At 38.5% G+C, this 19,277-nt stretch overlaps 1 protein-coding gene across 5 annotated transcripts in view; it reads right to left on the bottom strand.

The window, feature by feature from the left end:
* Positions 1 to 19,277, bottom strand: part of zgc:110789 (Xan_ur_permease domain-containing protein) — a 185,044-nt gene that overhangs the window by 126,451 nt on the left and 39,316 nt on the right. For 2 of the 5 annotated variants that reach the window (XR_005635637.1, XR_005635636.1), the window contains exon 1: positions 5,505 to 5,763. The exons of 2 other annotated variants lie outside the window; for them this stretch is intronic. Coding sequence is in view for 1 of the 3 variants with exons in the window: in XM_039769942.1 (XP_039625876.1) it covers positions 5,505 to 5,552 (48 nt within the window). In the remaining 2 variants the exon portion in view is untranslated. Of the gene's footprint in view, positions 1 to 5,504; positions 5,764 to 19,277 lie in introns of those variants that run through there. One more of the 5 variants, XM_039769942.1, reaches the window with a different exon arrangement.

Below are 19,277 nucleotides of genomic sequence, written 5' to 3'. Positions count from 1 at the left end.
ACACAGTTCCACAATTTACCTGAAATATTTTCTCAAATGCATAATATGGCTAGTAACTAGAAATGTCTTCAACCAAAGAAATGATGAATGTTGTTTTTGACTTTTCAACCAGGATAAAAGGTCAACTGTAGTTCAACATCTGAGGCTTCACTGATTCAAAAAACAAGATCAAAAGGTCAGGTTACCACTGAATTAATCTACATACAAAAATTCTTCTGGGTAAATGAGACTGCTGTTACTACTTTCATGAGTTACCACCAGTTGCTACTACTGAAAATAGTTTGCCGAATGTGTGTGTTTGTGAGTGTGTGAGAAAGAGAGGTGGAGAGAGAGAGTATCCGTCTTAGTAGGCTGTAGCTTCTGGCTCACCAACATTTATAGTCTGATTTTTGTTACGTATGGATTAGTGCATCACAATAAATACAGAACCATTAAATCATCAGCTTCATTTCTTAAGTGTTGGAGTTTTCAAAGTATCAAATACAACTGTAGTTAGTTAAATAATTATCCTAATTGAACACTTTAATTGAGTCTTTAGAACACAAGGGAGAACCATGCATAAAAGTCAAGGGAAAACCAGTCAAAACAAAATTCTCTTTTTCTTGTCATTGCATCTTTTTATTCTGTTTTATCAGGTACTAGGGCAGACTTTCACCTTCCATCAGATAATGCAAAGCTCAAAGAAGGAATTAGAGCAAATCACAGGCTTTCATATAAAATGATACCTATGATAACAAAATATATGCACTAAAATTTACTTGCAGAGATTCAGAGTGCTCCCTAATGTAATCATCATTCTACAACGTCCATAAAGTGCTAAGTAAGGCAAAACAAAACACAAATAAACAATCAATTGATTAAAAAAAAACATACTGAAAATAATTTGACAACAGAATCTCCTATAATGTACAGTATAATAATTTTCTCTTGATAAAGTACCACATGAGAAGCTAGCAACCAAACTAAATGAAGTGACTAGATGAGTAGAAAATTGGCTTAAACACCGAAAGCAAAGGATTATTGTGAAAGGAACTTTTTTAGAATTAGGTGATGTTAAAAACTCTTTTCAGTGATTAGTGTTAGGGCTGTTGATCTTTTTAATATTCATTATTTATCTCAATGAGAATATGTATAAAAATCTGGTTAGGTTTTCCAATGACACCAAATAAGGTGGGATAGCAGACAGAGTTAGGGGTTAATGTAAGTAACTAAGTGGTGCAATACTCAAATCTTGTTGCATTTGCCAGTAATGAAGTAGTGTAACATGCTACAGTTACCACATTATACAGTGGGATGCAAAAGTTTGGGCAACCTTGTTAATAGTCATTATTTTCCTGTATAAATCGTTGGTTGTTACGATAAAAAATGTCAGTTAAATATATCATATAGGAGACACACACAGTGATATTTGAGAAGTGAAATGAAGTTTATTGGATTTACAGAAAGTGTGCAATAATTGTTCAAACAAAATCAGGCAGGTGCATAAATTTGGGCACCGTTGTCATTTTATTGATTCCAAAACTTTTAGAACTAATTATTGGAACTCAAATTGGCTTGGTAAGCTCAGTGACCCCTGACCTACATACACAGGTGAATCCTATAATGAGAAAGAGTATTTAAGGGGGTCAATTGTAAGTTTCCCTCCTCCTTTAATTTTCTCTGAAGAGTAGCAACATGGGGGTCACAAAAAAACTCTCAAATGACCTGAAGACAAAGATTGTTCACCATCATGGTTTAGGGAAGGATACAGAAAGCTGTCCCGAGATTTAAGCTGTCTGTTTCCACAGTTAGGAACATATTGAGGAAATGGAAGACCACAGGCTCAGTTCAAGTTAAGGCTCAAAGTGGCAGACCAAGAAAGATTTCGGATAGACAGAAGCGACGAATGGTGAGAACAGTCAGAGTCAACCCACAGACCAGCACCAAAGACCTACAACATCATCTTGCAGCAGATGGAGTCACTGTGCATCGTTCAACCATTCGGCACACTTTACACAAGGAGATGCTGTATGCGAGAGTGATGCAGAGGAAGCCTTTTCTCCCCCCACAGCACAAACAGAGCCGCTTGAGGTATGCTCAAGCACATTTGGACAAGCCAGCTTCATTTTGGAATAAGGTGCTGTGGACTGATGAAACTAAAATTGAGTTATTTGGGCATAACAAGGGGCGTTATGCATGGAGGAAAAAGAACACAGCATTCCAAGAAAAACACCTGCTACCTACAGTAAAATATGGTGGTGGTTCCATCATGCTGTGGGGCTGTGTGGCCAGTGCAGGGACTGGGAATCTTGTCAAAGTTGAGGGACGCATGGATTCCACTCAGTATCAGCAGATTCTGGAGACCAATGTCCAGGAATCAGTGACAAAGCTGAAGCTGCGCCAGGGCTGGATCTTTCTACAAGACAACGACCCGAAACACTGCTCAAAATCCACTAAGGCATTCATGCAGAGGAACAAGTACGTACGAAGAAGAACGTTCTGGAATGGCCATCTCAGTCCCCAGACCTGAATATAATTGAAAATCTGTGGTGTGAGTTAAAGAGAGCTGTCCATGCTCGGAAGCCATCAAACCTGAATGAACTAGAGATGTTTTGTAAAGAGGAATGGTCCAAAATACCTTCAACCACAATCCAGACTCTCATTGGAACCTACAGGAAGCGTTTAGAGGCTGTAATTTCTGCAAAAGGCGGATCTACTAAATATTGATTTCATTTCTTTTTTGTGGTGCCCAAATTTATGCACCTGCCTGATTTTGTTTGAACAATTATTGCACACTTTCTGTAAATTCAATAAACTTCATTTCACTTCTCAAATATCACTATGTGTGTCTCCTATATGATATATTTAACTGACATTTTTTATCGTAACAACCAACGATTTATACAGGAAAATAATGACTATTAACAAGGTTGCCCAAACTTTTGCATCCCACTGTATGTACCAATTTAAATGTAACAAATGTCTTGCAGAAGCAGGTATTCTATCTCACTTATCATTCAAGGATGAGGTGAGTGTGGTGGCCCAATCTGTTTCTCTGCTCAATTGGCACAGTACATGTGCAGTAGACATTTTCACTTAGACGTAGACTACATTGACTTTCACAACATTGCATTTTTATATGAGTGTGGGTGGATATATATGTAGTTCGTTTTACTTCAGGATTGTATTGAGATCGACTTTTTTTATAATGGAATAAAGACTTCATGTTTTACTTTGAAAGGTAACAACGCATTGAATTTTTTTTTTTAATGGATTGTATCTGGGAACATTAGAGTTAAATGCATACAGCTACATGTATGTAATATAGTTAATTACAAACTGTATCACCACATGACTTTTTCAATAGTGCAAAAAGCACAAAGACAGGAGACACACAGATACTTATTTATTGTAGATAGCTACTCCCCACCCTGATCAATAAGTGCTTCTATCTGCTGGCCATTATACTTACTGACTCTATGTTTGCAAGCATTTGAGTGATTAAGTCAGTTTTATTTAAATTAATTTTTTTTATTTTTAATCTTTCCATCCATCCATTATCCAACCCACTATATCCTAACTACAGGGTCATGGGGGTCTGCTGGAGCCAATCCCGGCCAACACAGGGTGCAAGGCAGGAACAAAGGTTGGCAGGGTGCTAGCCCACCACAGTTTATTTTTAATTTAATTATTTAATATATTTTTTTTTTAGGAATTCATTTGTGAACTAAAGGCCTCTAATAGCTGGTTCATATTTTGAAATGTCACATGGGTAATGTATGTCATTTAATTTTCTTGTTTGACTAGTGAGTTCATTTTCACTGTTGTTGGTAATTTCCTCTTAATTAAATAATAAAAGGACATATGGGTATCATCCTTTTAAAGTGGTACATTTTTGCTTGGGTTTAGATAGTAACATAAAAGTAATTAGTGTGAAATGTGATCACCGTTTCCAATAAGTATTGTGTAAAGTAGCCCCTTTACAATTTGAGAGGAGTAATTAGTAATTTGTAATAGATCCCTTTCTTTGAGTAACTACCCTAGCTCTGACAGTGGAATTATTATTAATGTGCCTTAACAGAATTTAGATTTGGGTTGATATATGGCAGGGGAGATTTAATCTTAATAAAATATTACATGTAGAAAGAAAAAATGTTAGATTTAAGTGCACAATGGTGGTGGTGGAGTCTAACATTTAAAAGTACATCTCCTGTGAGGAGTTAGAAGTCTTACTGGATTCTACACAGTCTATATCGAGACAGTTTACAAAAGCCATTCAGAAGTCCAATTGAATATAATATGTTATATAGCCCAATGTGTAGTACAGTGCAGAAGTCAAAGAATATATATTATATATTTAATGTACACAACTCACTAGTGAAGCCTTACCTGAAATAACATATGCAGTTCCACATAGCAAAAAAAGTATAGCAGCAGCATTAGAGAAAGCCCAGGCTAGCGAGAATAGACTGTCATCAGGACTTTGGGGTAAAATTTATGAGGAAACACTGAGAGAGCTAAGACTTTTCAGCTTAAGAGGTGACATGATTAAAGTGTTTAAAATTATGAAGATAATTAGTACAGTGTCAGTTATTTTAAAATTGAGTCTTTAAAAAAACATAGGACACCGATGGAAAATGCTTAAGGATAAATTTCACACAAATTGCAAAAAGATGCTTTTTATGCTCAGTCAGCTGTAAATATGTAGCATAATTTACCAAGTAAGTAGGTAGATAGTACTACTTTGGAGATTTTCAAAGCACAACTGGATGATATTTTGCAAAAGTGACGCAGTGGTAGTGAAAAAGAGTGGACAAATGGGTTTGTGTTTCATTTTTTATTATATTAAATTAGTAATACTGTGTTATGTAATTTTATTCCAAAACAGGAACATTTACAACATATTATATTTACATTAAGCAATAAAATATATTTTATCTTATCAGAAATATAACCTTAATCTTTGATTTATACTATCACATATCATGCTATAAAAAGGGGGAAAAAAACAATTCTGTAGTTAGCTTTAAATAATAACATAAGGAAATGTTTTGTTAATTTTAAAATAATTTTAAAAAAGATTTATTTTGATATGCTGAAGTTTACATAAAAAAAAATCTCACTTGTTCCCATGACAGGGTGTTTTGTTTTTTTTTTCTAAAATCATGATTAAAATATGAGAAAATTCTTTTTATAGATAAACAAGGTGTGCAAAAGGTATTCTTAGATTTTTACAAAACATGAAACACTTATTTGTTACATTTTTCATGTTTTTATTTGAAAACTAATCATTATTATAAAAAACTGCTTTGTTCAAATTACTATAACTTTTACATAAAAGCTTTAATACCAGTGGGTGTTTAAAATGTTTTCATTTAAAATTTTTCAAAAGCATCTGTATATTTTGTACTATCTTTCAACTGAGACTTTTTTCAAAATATACCTAATTTGTATAGATAAAAACAATACTTAAGTCAAAAAAGCAAATGTAAAAAGTTTACATGAACTTATTAGCATATACTTACAGTAAAAGCTGAGTTATCCACACCATTAGGTTTTTTGTCAGGAGCCATCAGTTGAAAAGCGTTGATTGTTTATATACAATTTTTCAAGAAAGCAAGAAAGCAAGAAAAGAAAAGCAAAGTATAAAATGTACCAGCCTTGTGCCTTTATATGATAAACCCTGGCTGCTTCTCATGTGAGGCTGATTACACAGTTCATACTCCAGTCTCTAGTGAAGGATTAATCTGATCTCGTTTTTCTTCATGAAATAATTTAACTCTATCCACACCCCCTCCAAACACATGCATTCTTGTGCACACAAACAAACGTTAACATAATGAACATTGAATGAAAGGGATTAGTACTTTCTCACTGGTGAAGATAAATTGTCACTTTACCAAAATTAAATAGATTGTCAGTGTAGACAATACAATACGTCCTAACAATAAGAAACAGAGGTCAAATACACTTTGTTTACACCATTATAGCAATAGTATTATCATACTATCAGCTCTCATTATACCCACTGAGAGAAACTATTTTAATGTGCAGGTACTACAAGTCTTCTTGACTAACAGAAGGCTACTTTTGTAGAATGTGGGATTTACACTTCAGAAAGTGACTGTAACTACTGTGTAAGCAGGACTGTCTCCAATGAAGGACAATCCTGGATGAGTCAGCATTTACCCCCAATTTTAAAAAAACTAAATTGTAACAAGGTAAATTAAAATGTATAGTGAAGAGGACATGCTCACTTTCATTGTGGACCAAATGGATCAAATACGAACAGATATTAGCAGTACAGATTTTATGAACTTCTTCAATGAGAAAATTAAAAACATAAGATCCCAGATCTCAGCATCATAGTGCAAACCACATACTAGCCTGTCAGACCCTGTCTCACATTGCATTCAACACTTTAGAAATTTTAATCCTGTAATTGAGCAGGAAGTCATAACTTTAATTTCTTAAATGAAACCTACAAAAAAGTGCAATGGATGTTCTTGCAGCGCCTATTCTAAACATTATCAGTAGTTCATTATTGCATGGCACAGTACCTGATGCACTAAAAAGTGTCAGTCATCAAACCATTACTTAAAAAGTTAGGCCTAGACCTACACATACTTAATAATTATAGACCTATTTCAAATTTACCTTTCTCTCTAAAATATTAGGAAAAAGTAGTCGCCAATCAGCTTCAGTCACACCTTATGCATCACTAACTACTAGAGAAATTCCAGTCTGGTTTCCTCACTGGTCTTAGTACAGAAATGGCACTAATGTGGGTTGTAAATGACATTCTGATATCCTCAGATGAAGGAAATTCCACTGACCATTCTATTTTACTGCACAGGCTAGAAAATGATGTTGGGCTTACAGGCGCTGTGCTCGCTTGGTTTAGTTCTTATTTGTCAAATTAATTTCAATACATACAGGAATGTGTTAACAGTACTCCATTATTATACAAAGAACTGAGATATGGTGTCCAACAAGTCTCTGTACTGGGACCTTTACTGTTTTCAGTTTACATGCTTCCACTGGGATCTATCATTAGGAAACATAATGTTAATTTTCACTCGTATGCAGATGACACCCAGTTATACCTTTCTTTTAGATCAAATGAAGCTTCTCCAATGTTGTATTTAATTAGCTGTGTTAGTGAATTAAAGGAGTGGATGGATGAGAACTACCTATCTTTAAACACAAATAAAACAGAGATATTAATTATTGGAGGGAATGACGCTGATCACAACAATATTCTATCAAGTCATTTTAAAGCAAACATTACAAAGGTGTCCAAACCATGTTTCTTCCATCCATGTTGGAAAATTAAGGCACTTTCTAAATAAACAGGATTCTGAGAAATTAATTCATGAATTTATTTCTAGTAGGAGTGACTAATGCAATTTGGTGTTCACTGGATGTCCAAATTGTTCTTTATATAGCTTCCAGTTAATCCAAAATGCTGCTGCAGGAATTATTACAAGAACAAGAAAATATGAGCATATAACACCAGTTCTTAAATCCTTAAACTGGCTCCTGGTTAAGTTTAGGGTAGATTTCAAAATTCTTCGTTTAACATATAAAGCCTTAAATGGCCAAGCTCCGGCTTACTTGTCTGAAATTATCATGACTTACAAACAAGAGCGCACATTAAGATCTCAAGATGCCGGTCTGCTGCTTATGATTCCAAGGATTAATAAAATAACAGTGGGAGGTTGAGCTTTTAGTTACAGGACCCCTAAACCATGGAATGGTCTGCCTGCTAATATAAGGCATGTCCTTCGGTTTCAGCTTTCAAATCCCTGCTGAAGACTCACTACTTCAGTTTAGAATATCCTGACTAGAGCTGCTGATTAACTATACAGACTGCATCTCTGTTGTTAGCCATTAGTACTCAAACATTAGTAACATGATTGTTATAATTTGTTACTAACCCTCACCTATTCTGTTTCTCTTCTTGGTACTTGGTATGTGGCCCTTGGTGCCATGGCCCACCTGTCAAGTTGTTTTGCCTACCTAAGGTAACGTCATTTTTGATAGAGAATTGCAGGAATCGTCGGGTACAGTGGTTCTTTCATTGGATTGGTTGGCCCAGCGCTGTCTTAGCTGTAGAATGGCCAGTTGGGGGAGCCAGCTTGATAGCTGAGGTCTCCAGGACTCTAAACAAATTCAAATCATGTTATGTGATACCATGTACTGTTAAATTCTGCTCCGTACTTGTAATATTTTTATTTTTATAGTGTATTGAGGATTACTTGTGTTCTGTTCTGTGTATTGTATTGACCCCCTTCTTTTTGACACCCACTGCACGCCTAACCTACCTGGAAAGGGGTCTCTCTTTGAATTGCCTTTCCCAAGGTTTCTTCCATTTGTTTCCCATTCTTAGAGAGTCAAGGCTGGGGGGCTGTCAAGAGGCAGGGCCTGTTAAAGCCCATTGCAGTACTCATTGTGTGATTTTGGGCTATACAGAAATAAATTGTATTGTATTGTATTGTGTTGTAACTACAAAGTGGGATCCATCCCTGTCCACCTCAGACTAACAGACTATTGCATCAGTGTGCAGTATGTCTCTTGCCTTCTTAAAACTGGGTCCAAGGGGTTTGTGCAATATAATAACAGAAGGCTTAGACAAGAGTTAATGTAGGTAAATAATATAAAGGTGTGTGCGACTCATGTGTCCTGTGCTGAGCTCTTGAGTGTCACAGACATGAACAGATAGAATGAAAAAGGCAACACATATCAGACCTGCAGCACTTTGCCATAGTCCCCAGTCTCACTGTGATAACACAGGAGTAGCTCTTACTATAATGAACCTTGAAATGTTGTGTTTCTAATACATTCTTCAATTGGGAATTGAAGTAACTTATTTTTGAGTTTTGCAGATATTTTTCAACAGCTAAATTTAACCAACGATAGATAGATAGATAGATAGATAGATAGATAGATAGATAGATAGATAGATAGATAGATAGATAGATAGCACTTTATAGATGAAAGGGCATAGAGGTGCTTTGGTGCAGCAAAAGTCAATAACCAGCTCCTCAGTTTTGATGATGTTGAGTTGTAGACAAATCTCTTTGCACCAAGAAACAAAGTTCTCTACCTGATTCCTATATTGTTTGAAATCTCTTGTCCATGCAGTTCATTAGTGTAAAATTGTCAGAACATTTCTGCAAGTGACATAAAGTGGTGTTATATTTATAGCCCAGGATGTACAGGTTGAACACAAAAGATAACAGGACTGTTTCTTGTGGTGCCACCGTGTTGCTCATGTTCACATAAGCAACACAGTTCTTGAGACTCACACGTTATGGTCTGCCAGATAGACAGCCCATTATCCAGTACACTATGGACTTATCTAATTGCATATACCTAAGCCTACTCCTGGAAAGGGATGGCTGGTGTTGAAGGCACTGGAGAAATCAAAAAACATAACAGTCATAGTGCTGTGTGCTTTGTCCAGATGTGAATAAGCTTGTGGAGCAGATATATAATTGCATTTTCCACTCTAATTTTAGGCAAACTGCAGTGGGTCAAAGTAGTCTTTTATAAGAGGAATCATATTATCCAGTACCAGTCTCTCTGTCTTCACATATTTGACAAAATCAACGCTGTATTACAATAGTGTTAAGGTTTATCAAGTTTAAATCAGCTCTCTGTATTGTCCAACATACCACATTACCTGAACACACCATGACTCACTATGAGAGCTGACACTTCATCCAACTTATTTGAAAGTGATTGAACACCCCTGTTATAGTCGATGGCAGGCTAGTTCTGAACCCTTTCCACCTTGCATTTATTCTTGCTCTTGCTCTTTGCCGTCTCATTATTAAGATGAACAGCTACTCCTATAAGGTGTAAGGGAGTTGCTCAGGTACTCAGGATCAGAATGCTAGCAGATGATTATGGCAGTTTTTAGTGTGCCGCTTGATGTGACTTCTGCAAAACCAAGTAACAAAAAGGGGTGAAAGGCACAAAGAATTGGACACACCCCAGGCAACCTATCCCCAGACACAAATAGCATCCTTTCTGTCTGCACAACCCCAAAACTAGGGCTAAGGTGTTCAAATTGTCAAATTATCCACAAAGAAAGAAAGGAAAAAAACAATAAAAACCTCTGGTTCACAAAAATTACATAAAGTTCCTTTAATATTTCAAAGTTGTTTTAAAAAAAAAAGTCAATGAAATACAGAGTAAGAGCAAAAACAGAAAAGGAGCCTAAAAGGTTATGCCCAAAAGGAAAACATAATCGAACTTTAACCTTTAACAAGCCACAGCTCATAACAGAAAAAATCAAGACAATAAGGCACTTTAGATCTCAAAAATGAGATCTAAAAGATGTATGTATATAGTGCAACACCAAAGTGCTGTCTAGTTGTAGCTGTGGTCGTATAAAGATCTAAGGGAGATCCCACAGCTCCTTTTGGCTTGAATTAAAGACAACAAGGAATATATAAAGAAAAACTAATAGATATAGAAACAACGTAACAAAATAAAGCATAGCTAATAAACAAAACAATATTCATTGAGGAGAAGCCAGGATATACAATTTTATATTTGCAATACAACAAAATAGAACAAAAGAAATAAATAAAAAGGAAAGAGGCTTGGATGATTGATGAAACCTTAGCTTTTGTTTGATAGCATACCAACATTAGGGTTTGTGTCCACTGCTCTACTATAGAATGCCCAGGAGGGAGTTGGCTCGAGGTCTCCAAGACTGTGACTGTGACTGATAGCTTTCTATGAAACCTATGAGGTTTATTTTCTGTGAAATGTTTGTTTTCCTCTCCTCCATTGTCAACTGGCTATAGTTCAATAATAATGTTAATGGACAAGTATTAAGTTCCATTTATGTTAAAAAGTTTGAAACTGCTTTGTTTTACTGCATGTTTTGAAAAATATGTGTCTTTATGTGTATATATTATGTAGTTAATAATAAGAGTTTGTAATTGCATTGTACCTGTGAACTTATGTCACTCTGAGCCTACACTCAGTGAACAGTTCTAGATAAAAATAAACTGAATTTGAGTGTCAATCTGGTATTTTTAATTTTCATATTCTTTAAAAACTATGTTAATTAAGCTTAAAATTATTTTTCTGTATAAATATAAAAAAAGAAAGTCATCATGGCTTTTTATTTATCATTGAACATCATGAGTATCCAGAACTTGTACAGAATATGAAGACAAATTAGCTCCTAGAATTAGAAACACACCTGACATATCCATGTTGAAATGCTTTAAATATATATTTGTGATGGACAATACCCATGGGCTGGCACCCCATATATAATGGGTGCTGATCCATTGCCGGGCATAGAGGCCAAGAGGAAGGGAAAACTGAACATAAATGTTCTGTCCAACAGTTTGGCAAAAGATACCAACACTATGAAGAGTGTGTTGGCATCCTGCTAGACATGGAGGCCAGTACATTGGAAGGACAAGGGTAGACAATGGAACGTGGCTATGGTTTTCCCGGGTACATTAGATGACAACACCCATGGGCATTGGTACCCAAATGAAGCTCCTCAATCTCATCCAGGCATGTTGGAGTCTGGTGGAAAAAGGACAGAGCCTGCCCGGGAAGGAAGGAAGAAGAAAAGAAGAGAGAGAAAAAGTACATTGTGTTTGTGTACAAATTTAGGATAACTGTTGCAGGCCTTTTTTAAAGAAATTACTGTTTAAACGTGTCTATGGAATTATGTCTGGGGTTTGGGGAGCTGCAATGCCCCCTACAGGTTACACTGCAAAAATGAAATCTAAGCAAGTGAAAAGTATTTATATCATGACATTAAATCTTGTTTTCTTTATTGTAAGAATTATTGACTTGTCAGAAAACTTGTATTATTATTTAGAATGTTTTGAAAAATCTTGTCAAGTAAATTTTGCTTACCCCATTGGCAGATTTATTTGCTAAATAAAAACAAAACAATTCTCATTTAAAGTTTTTTTGTCTAGTTTTTGCATATGCATTTTTTGTAGTGTACATAGTCTATATTACTGTAGTTCCAAATACTAAACAATTAATTTTATTACAAGAATTCTATATATGAATGATGCTATACTGCACATTTTTAGTTATGCTTTATGCAGGCTTTCTTAAACATACATGTTTGTTTTCTATACATTAAAGATATTCCCCCTTCCCTCTTCCCCTTTCCCATGGGCTCACCACCTATTGGAGGGGCCAAGGAGGTTGGGTGCAGTGTGAGTTGGGTGGTGGCCGAAGGCGGGAACCTTGGCGGTCTGATCCTCGGCTACAGAAGCTGGCTCTTGGGACGTGAAATGTCACCTCTCTGAAGGGGAAGGAGCCTGAGCTAGTGTGCGAAGTTTAGAGGTTCCGGCTAGATATAGTGGGCTCACCTCAATGCACAGCTTGGACTCTTTTGCCCTGTGGGACTCTGGAGGCAAGCTGATAGGTACCGGCAGGCCAAGCAGAATGCGGCTTCGGTGGTTGCTGAGCTGACTTTTGGACGGCTTCAAGGAGATTCTGGTCCACTTTCCGGCGTCTCAGGAGGGGGAAGCAGTGCAGTGTCAACACTGTATATGGTGGGGATGGTGCGCTGCTGACCTCGACTCGGGATGTTGTGGGTCGGTGGGAGGAGTACTTCAAAGTCCTCATCAATCCCACAAACATGCCTTCCAATGAGAAAGCAGAGCCTAGGGACTCGGAGGTGGGCTCCCTCATCTCCTGGACTGAGGTCATCAAGGTGGTCAAAAAAACTCCTTGGTGGCAGGGACCCAGGGGTGGATGAGATACGCCCAGAGTTCCTCAAGGCTCTGGATGTTGTAGGACTGTCTTGGTTGACACACGTCTGCAACATCACATGGATATCAGGGACAGTGCATCTGGATTGGCAGACCGGGGTGGTGGTCCCCCTCTTTAAGAAGGGGGACCGGAGGGCGTGTTCCAACTACAGAGGAATTGCACTCCTCAGCCTCCCTAGAAAAGTCTATTCAGGGGTCCTGGAGAGGAGGGTCCATCAGATAGTCGAACCTCACATTCAGGAGGAACAGTGTGGTTTTCGTCCTACACCTCTACACCCTTAGCAGGGTCCTGGAGGGTGCATGGGAGTTTGCCCAACCAGTCTACATTTGTTTTGTGGACTTGGAAAGGCATTCGACCGTGTCCCTCAGGGAATCATGTGGGGGTACTCCAAGAGTATGGGGTACCAGAACCCCTAATAAGGGATGTTCGGTCCCTGTACAATCGGTGTCAGAGCTTGGTCCACATAGTCGGCAGTAATTCAAACCCATTTCCAGTGAGAGCTGGACTCCGCCAGGGCTGTCCCTTGTCACTGATTCTGTTCATAACTTTTATGGACAGAATTTCTAGGTGTAGCCAGGGTGTTGAGGGGGTACAGTTTGGTGGACTCAGGATTGGGTCACTGCTTTTTGCAGATGATGTTGTCCTGTTTGCTTTATCAGGCCGTGATCTTCAACTCTTCGGAGCTGAGTGTGAGGCGGCTAGGATGGGAATCAGCACCTCCAAATCCGAGACCATGGTTCTCAGCCGTAACAGGGTGGAGTGCCCTCTCAGGATCGGGAGCGAGATCCTGCCCCAAGTGGAGGAGTTCAAGTATCTGAGGGTCTTGTTTACAAGTGAGGGAAGAATGGAGCGTGAGATCAACAGACAGATCGGTGCAGCGTCCGCAGTGATGTGGGCTCTGCATTGGTCTGTCGTGGTGAAAAAGGAACTGAGCCGTAAGGCAAAGCTCTCAATTTACCAGTCGATCTATGTTCCTACCCTCACCTATGGTCATGAGCTATGGAACGAGATCACAAATACAAGCGGCTGAAATGAGTTTCCTCCACAGGGTGTCTGGGCTTTCCCTTAAAGATAAGGTGAGAAGCTCAGTCATCCAGGAGGGGCTCAGAGAAGAGCCACTGCTCCTCCGCATTGAGAGGAGTCAGATGAGGTGGCTCGGGCATCTGATCAGGATGCCTCCTGGATGCCTCTCTGGCAGTGGCGTAGCTAGGGGGGGCAAGGGGGGACATCTGTCCCCGGGCGCAGCATGCAGGAGGCGCCAAATTGATGTAATGAAGTTTTAGAATGAAATGTTTTCCATTCTTAAATACACTAAAAAGTAAATCAAAAACATTTGCATACTCAGTCCATCACTCTATCAGTATAAGGATATACATTATTTTTCCAATGTAACATGCTTGACTCTCACCCAGAAACATTTTTGACATTATTAAACAGGTCGCACGACTGACATGAGGCATTAGTGTATCATTGTCTAAGTTGTTTCAAATGCCATTTCTGTGTGCCAAGTGATTTGTGTTTATGTTTTTGACAGAAAATTGATTGGGCAGTATTTTAGTAGATGGCTGCAAAAGTCTTGACGTTTCCCCATCATATTTTCGTACGAATAAATTGTAAGTAATGCAGTTTTTATAAATATATAATTATTTTGCTTTATAATTTGCTATATACTTTCTTTAAAAACGAATTTTTTCTTACAAAAACTAATGACGGATTTAGATTTTAAAGAACACGAGGCGGCGTTATCATTTTCGGAGACTTTTTATTTATTAAATTATACAAACACGTACAAACATTTGACTTTTTAATTACAATAAAATAATCAGGATCTCATGCATTCTTTCATAGTGGTATCTATTTTTTTTCAATGTTTCAGACAACATAGTTTAAGGGATAAATAATATATACATTTTTAATTACTATATAAATATGCTTGATTTTTGTTAGAAAAGATGCTGAAAAATTGCAAAATTACAAACTTTAATAAGTTTATTTAACAACCATGAGTTGGCAAGAAAGAAGATATAGATATATATATTTAATTTTTTTACAATATTTTAGATTTTATTTTATTTAGCTTTTGTACTTAGATAGGTACATGCATAGCAACACCAGCTATAAATTATATATTTAATTGTTTTACAGACTAGGGGGCTCCGCCCCCTGCTCGATTCGCTCGCCCACCCCCGTGTTTGGTTTACCGGATATACAATACAATAAATTTATTTTTTGTATAGCCCAAAATCACACAAGAAGTGCCATAATGGGCTTTAACAGGCCCTGCCTCCTGACAACCCCACAGCCTTGACCCTCTAAGAAGACCAGAAAAAACTCCTAAAAAAAAACCCTTGTAGGGAAAAAGTTGAAGAAATCTTGGGAAAGGCAGTTCAAAGAGCGACCCCTTTCCAGGTAGGTTGGGCGTGCAGTGGGTGTCAAAAAGAAGGGGGTCAATACAATACAGTACAATACATAGAACAGAATAAATTCTCAATTCAATATAAAAATAAAAGTTCTAGAAGTACGGAGTAGAATTTCACATTAGATGATATCATATAATATGATTTGGATTTGTTTTAAGTCCTGGATACCTCATTCATTAAGCTGCCTCCCCTATTTGGCCATTCCACAGCTGAAATAGCGCTAATCCAATGAAAGGACACCTCTTTCCCATGTTTCCTGAAATCCTCCATCAGGAATGACTTTACCTTAGGCAGGCAATATACAATTTAAAGAGATTGTTATTTTCTTGGGAATTGTTACATATGCATTATTTTCACTTTTACATTAAAAATTTTTGTAAAAACAATACTTATCCATTATTTTTGGCCCCGTGCGTGGTTACATCTCTTCCTTGCCAGACATATAACGCTGCACGCGTTGTGAAGGGGAGGGGCAGCTGAACGTACGCTAAGGATATGCTGTTGCATCATCTGCTGTCTTCCTGCTGTTGGCAAGCTGCATGTTTTGCTTGTCTCTTGTCGTTGCTTGGAGCACATGATGCTTGTCTGACAGATGCAATCCAACAACTGCTAGGGGTTAGATGTCTTTGGACTTGTTTTAAATGATGGCTCACTGGCTGGTCTTGTGTGACGTTCTAAAAACAATACTCGTCCCTTGATTTACAGTTCCGGGCTTGTTTAAATTTTTTCTTGCAGGACGTATAACGCTGATCGCTCGCGGTGGGCAGGGGCTGGGCAGGGGGGCTCTGCTGTTGCCCTGCCCTTTGATCTTTTTAACGCCTTTACAGCTGCTGTACTTTTTCCTACTTAGTGTCTCTGCTGCTCGCATTGTGATCGCTTATCCGTCATCATAAATATACACCTGACCGAATTGTGTTTTCTTTGAAATTAAACTTGTCATTGCCTTAACTGTTGTGGGTCGACAGATTCTCATGGTGTATGTCCCATTATTGTGTAAATGTAAGTTTTGTGCATTGAATGATGTGCACTGAGACACCTGTATCTGTGTGTGCTTCTTCCCGTTACACCACTTGTTCCGGGCTGATTATCACTTTCCTTATTTTCTAAATTTGCACCTAGATTATTGTTTTTCTTTTGAGCATTTTTTTCTCTCCACTGCTTTTGGGTCTCTTTTCTCCACGCGTTTCTTTCTTCTTCGTTTAGTCATTGACGTTTCATTTCTATCCTGTTCATTTCATTTCTACTCTATTCATTTCTACCGTATTGACCTTATACACTTTATATGCACTGAGAGCCCTGGAACTTTGTGTGCCTTTACACTACTGATTTGTTTTTTTCTGCCCGTGGTCTTATTTGTTAATATTGCTGGTAAGTAGGGTGTGTCTTGCAAGAATCTCGTTCTAAATTCATGCACTGTGGCAAGTCTCTTTCATCTCGCGGGTCTTTTAAATGTCTTCCGAGAAGATTACGTATTGTAGCCTTGCTTTTGCTTTCCAGGACAGGATTTCTTTTTATAATATATTCAATAAAATGAAACGAGCACAACAGAAAAAATTAAGTGGGGCAGAAGGAAGGCTCAGAATGAAGAATGTGTGAAGTCAAGCAAAGTTCTGACAGCATTTTTGAAAAGCAATAAAGATTCTGAATCATCAACATCAAAATCAGTAGAGGATGTAGCGATACACACATCACATAACCCTAACTTCGAACTACCATTGTTGTCTTAATTATTTTACTTCGTTCTACCTTTATAAATTTAGTGAAACCTTAAAAATATACGCATAAAAGTGTTTTAAAAAAATAAAAAATTTAAAACTATTTAAAATAAAAAATATGACATTTTTTTTCTTAAAATACTATTATTTTAAATACATTTTTAAAAATTTTCTTTCCCTTCCCCATTGCATTTTGGCAAACAGGAGGAGGCGCAAAATCTTCAGTTGTCCCCGGGTGCTGAAAACCCTAGCTACACCTCTGCTCCCTGGTGAGGTGTTCCAGGCATGTCTAACCGGGAGGAGGCCCCGGGGAAGACCCAGGACACACTGGAGTGACTATGTCTCTCGGCTGGCCTGGGAAAGCCTTGGGATTACCCCGGAAGAGCTATAAGAAGTGGCCGGGGAGAGGGAAGTCTGGAAAACTCTGCTCAAGCTGCTGCCCCCGCGACCCGATCTCGGATAAGTGGAAGAGGATGGATGGATATTTGTTTTAGTGCATACCTTTTAATTTTCAAAGACAGCTTTAAATTTCATAAAATATCTTAAGCAATATGTTATTAAGCAAAACATAGTATCTAATTTACTTACTGGTATTTATTGTTTTAGTATCTTCTGTTTGTGATATGGATGAATATGACTTTTCTAATTTCTTTTGTAGTTTTTATTTAATTTTTTTTAAAAGAATCATGTTTGCAGTGGGCAGCACAGTGGCGCAATGGTAGCGCTTCTGTCTCGCAGTAAGGAGACCTGCGTTCGCTTCCCAGGTCCCTCTGCATGGAGTTTGCATGTTCTCCCCATGTCTGTGTGGGTTTCCTCCAGGTGCTCTGGTTTCCTCCCACAGTCCAAAGACTTGCAGGTTAGGTGCACTGGCGATTCTAAATTGTCCCTAGTGTGTGTTTGGTGTGTGTGTGGTTGTCCTGTGGTGGGCTGGTGCCCTGCCCGGGATTTGTTCCTGCCTTGCGCCCTGTGTTGGCTGGGATTGGCTCCAGCAGACCCCTGTGACCCTGTTAGGATATACAGTGCATCTGGAAAGTATTTACAGCGCATCACTTTTTCCACATTTTGTTATGTTACAGCCTTATTCCAAAAGGGATTAAATTCTTTTTTTTCCTCAGAATTCTACACACAACACCCCATAATGACAACCTGAAAAAGTGTACTTGAGGTTTTTGCAAATTTATTAAAAATAAAATAACTGAGAAATTAGATGTACATAAGTATTCACAGCCTTTGCTCAATACTTTGTCGATGCACCTTTGGCAGCAATTACAGCCTCAAGTCTTTTTGAATCTGATGCCACAAGCTTGGCACACCTATCCTTGGCCAGTTTCGTCCATTTCTCTTTGCAGCACCTCTCAAGCTCCATCAGGTTGGATGGGAAGCGTCAGTGCACAGCCATTTTAAGATCTCTCCAGAGATGTTCAATCGGATTCAAGTCTGGGCTCTGGCTGGGCCACTCAAGGACATTCACAGAGTTGTCCTGAAGCCACTCCTTTGATATCTTGGCTGTGTGCTTAGGGTCGTTGTCCTGCTGAAAGATGAACCGTCGCCCCAGTCTGAGGTCAAGAGTGCTCTGGAGCAGGTTTTCATCCAGGATGTCTCTGTACATTGCTGCAGTCATCTTTCCCTTTATCCTGACTAGTCTCCCAGTTCCTGCCGCTGAAAAACATCCCCACAGCATGATGCTGCCACCACCATGCTTCACTGTAGGGATGGTATTGACCTGGTGATGAGCGGTGCCTGGTTTCCTCCAAACGTGACGCCTGGCATTCACACCAAAGAGTTCACTTTTTTTCTCATCAGACCAGAGAATTTTGTTTCTCATGGTCTGAGAGTCCTTCAGGTGCCTTTTGCCAAACTCCAGGTGGGCTGCCATGTGCCTTTTACTAAGGAGTGGCTTCTGTCTGGCCACTCTACCATACAGGCCTGAATGGTGGATTTCTGCAGAGATGGTTGTCCTTCTGGAAGATTCTCCTCTCTCCACAGAGGACCTCTGGAGCTCTGACAGAGTGACCATTGGGTTCTTGGTCACTTCCCTGACTAAGGCCCTTCTTCCCCGATCGCTCAGTTTAGATGGCCAGCCAGCTCTAGGAAGAGTCCTGGTGCTTTCAAACTTCTTCCACTTATGGATGATGAAGGCCACCGTGCTCATTGGGACCTTCAAAGCAACAGACATTTTTCTGTAACCTTCCCCAGATTTGTGCCTCGAGACAATCCTGTCTCGGAGGTCTACAGACAATTCCTTTGACTTCATGCTTGGTTTGTGCTCTGACATGAACTGTCAACTGTGGGACCTTACATAGACAGGTGTGTGCCTTTCCAAATCATGTCCAATCAACTGAATTTACCACAGGTGGACTCCAATTAAGCTGCAGAAAAATCT

This window comes from Polypterus senegalus, chromosome 11 (assembly GCF_016835505.1).
Source record: "Polypterus senegalus isolate Bchr_013 chromosome 11, ASM1683550v1, whole genome shotgun sequence".
Taxonomy (NCBI): Eukaryota; Metazoa; Chordata; class Cladistia; order Polypteriformes; family Polypteridae; genus Polypterus; species Polypterus senegalus.
Note: the sequence above shows the minus strand (reverse complement) of the source record. Positions and strands in the feature narration are given on the sequence as shown.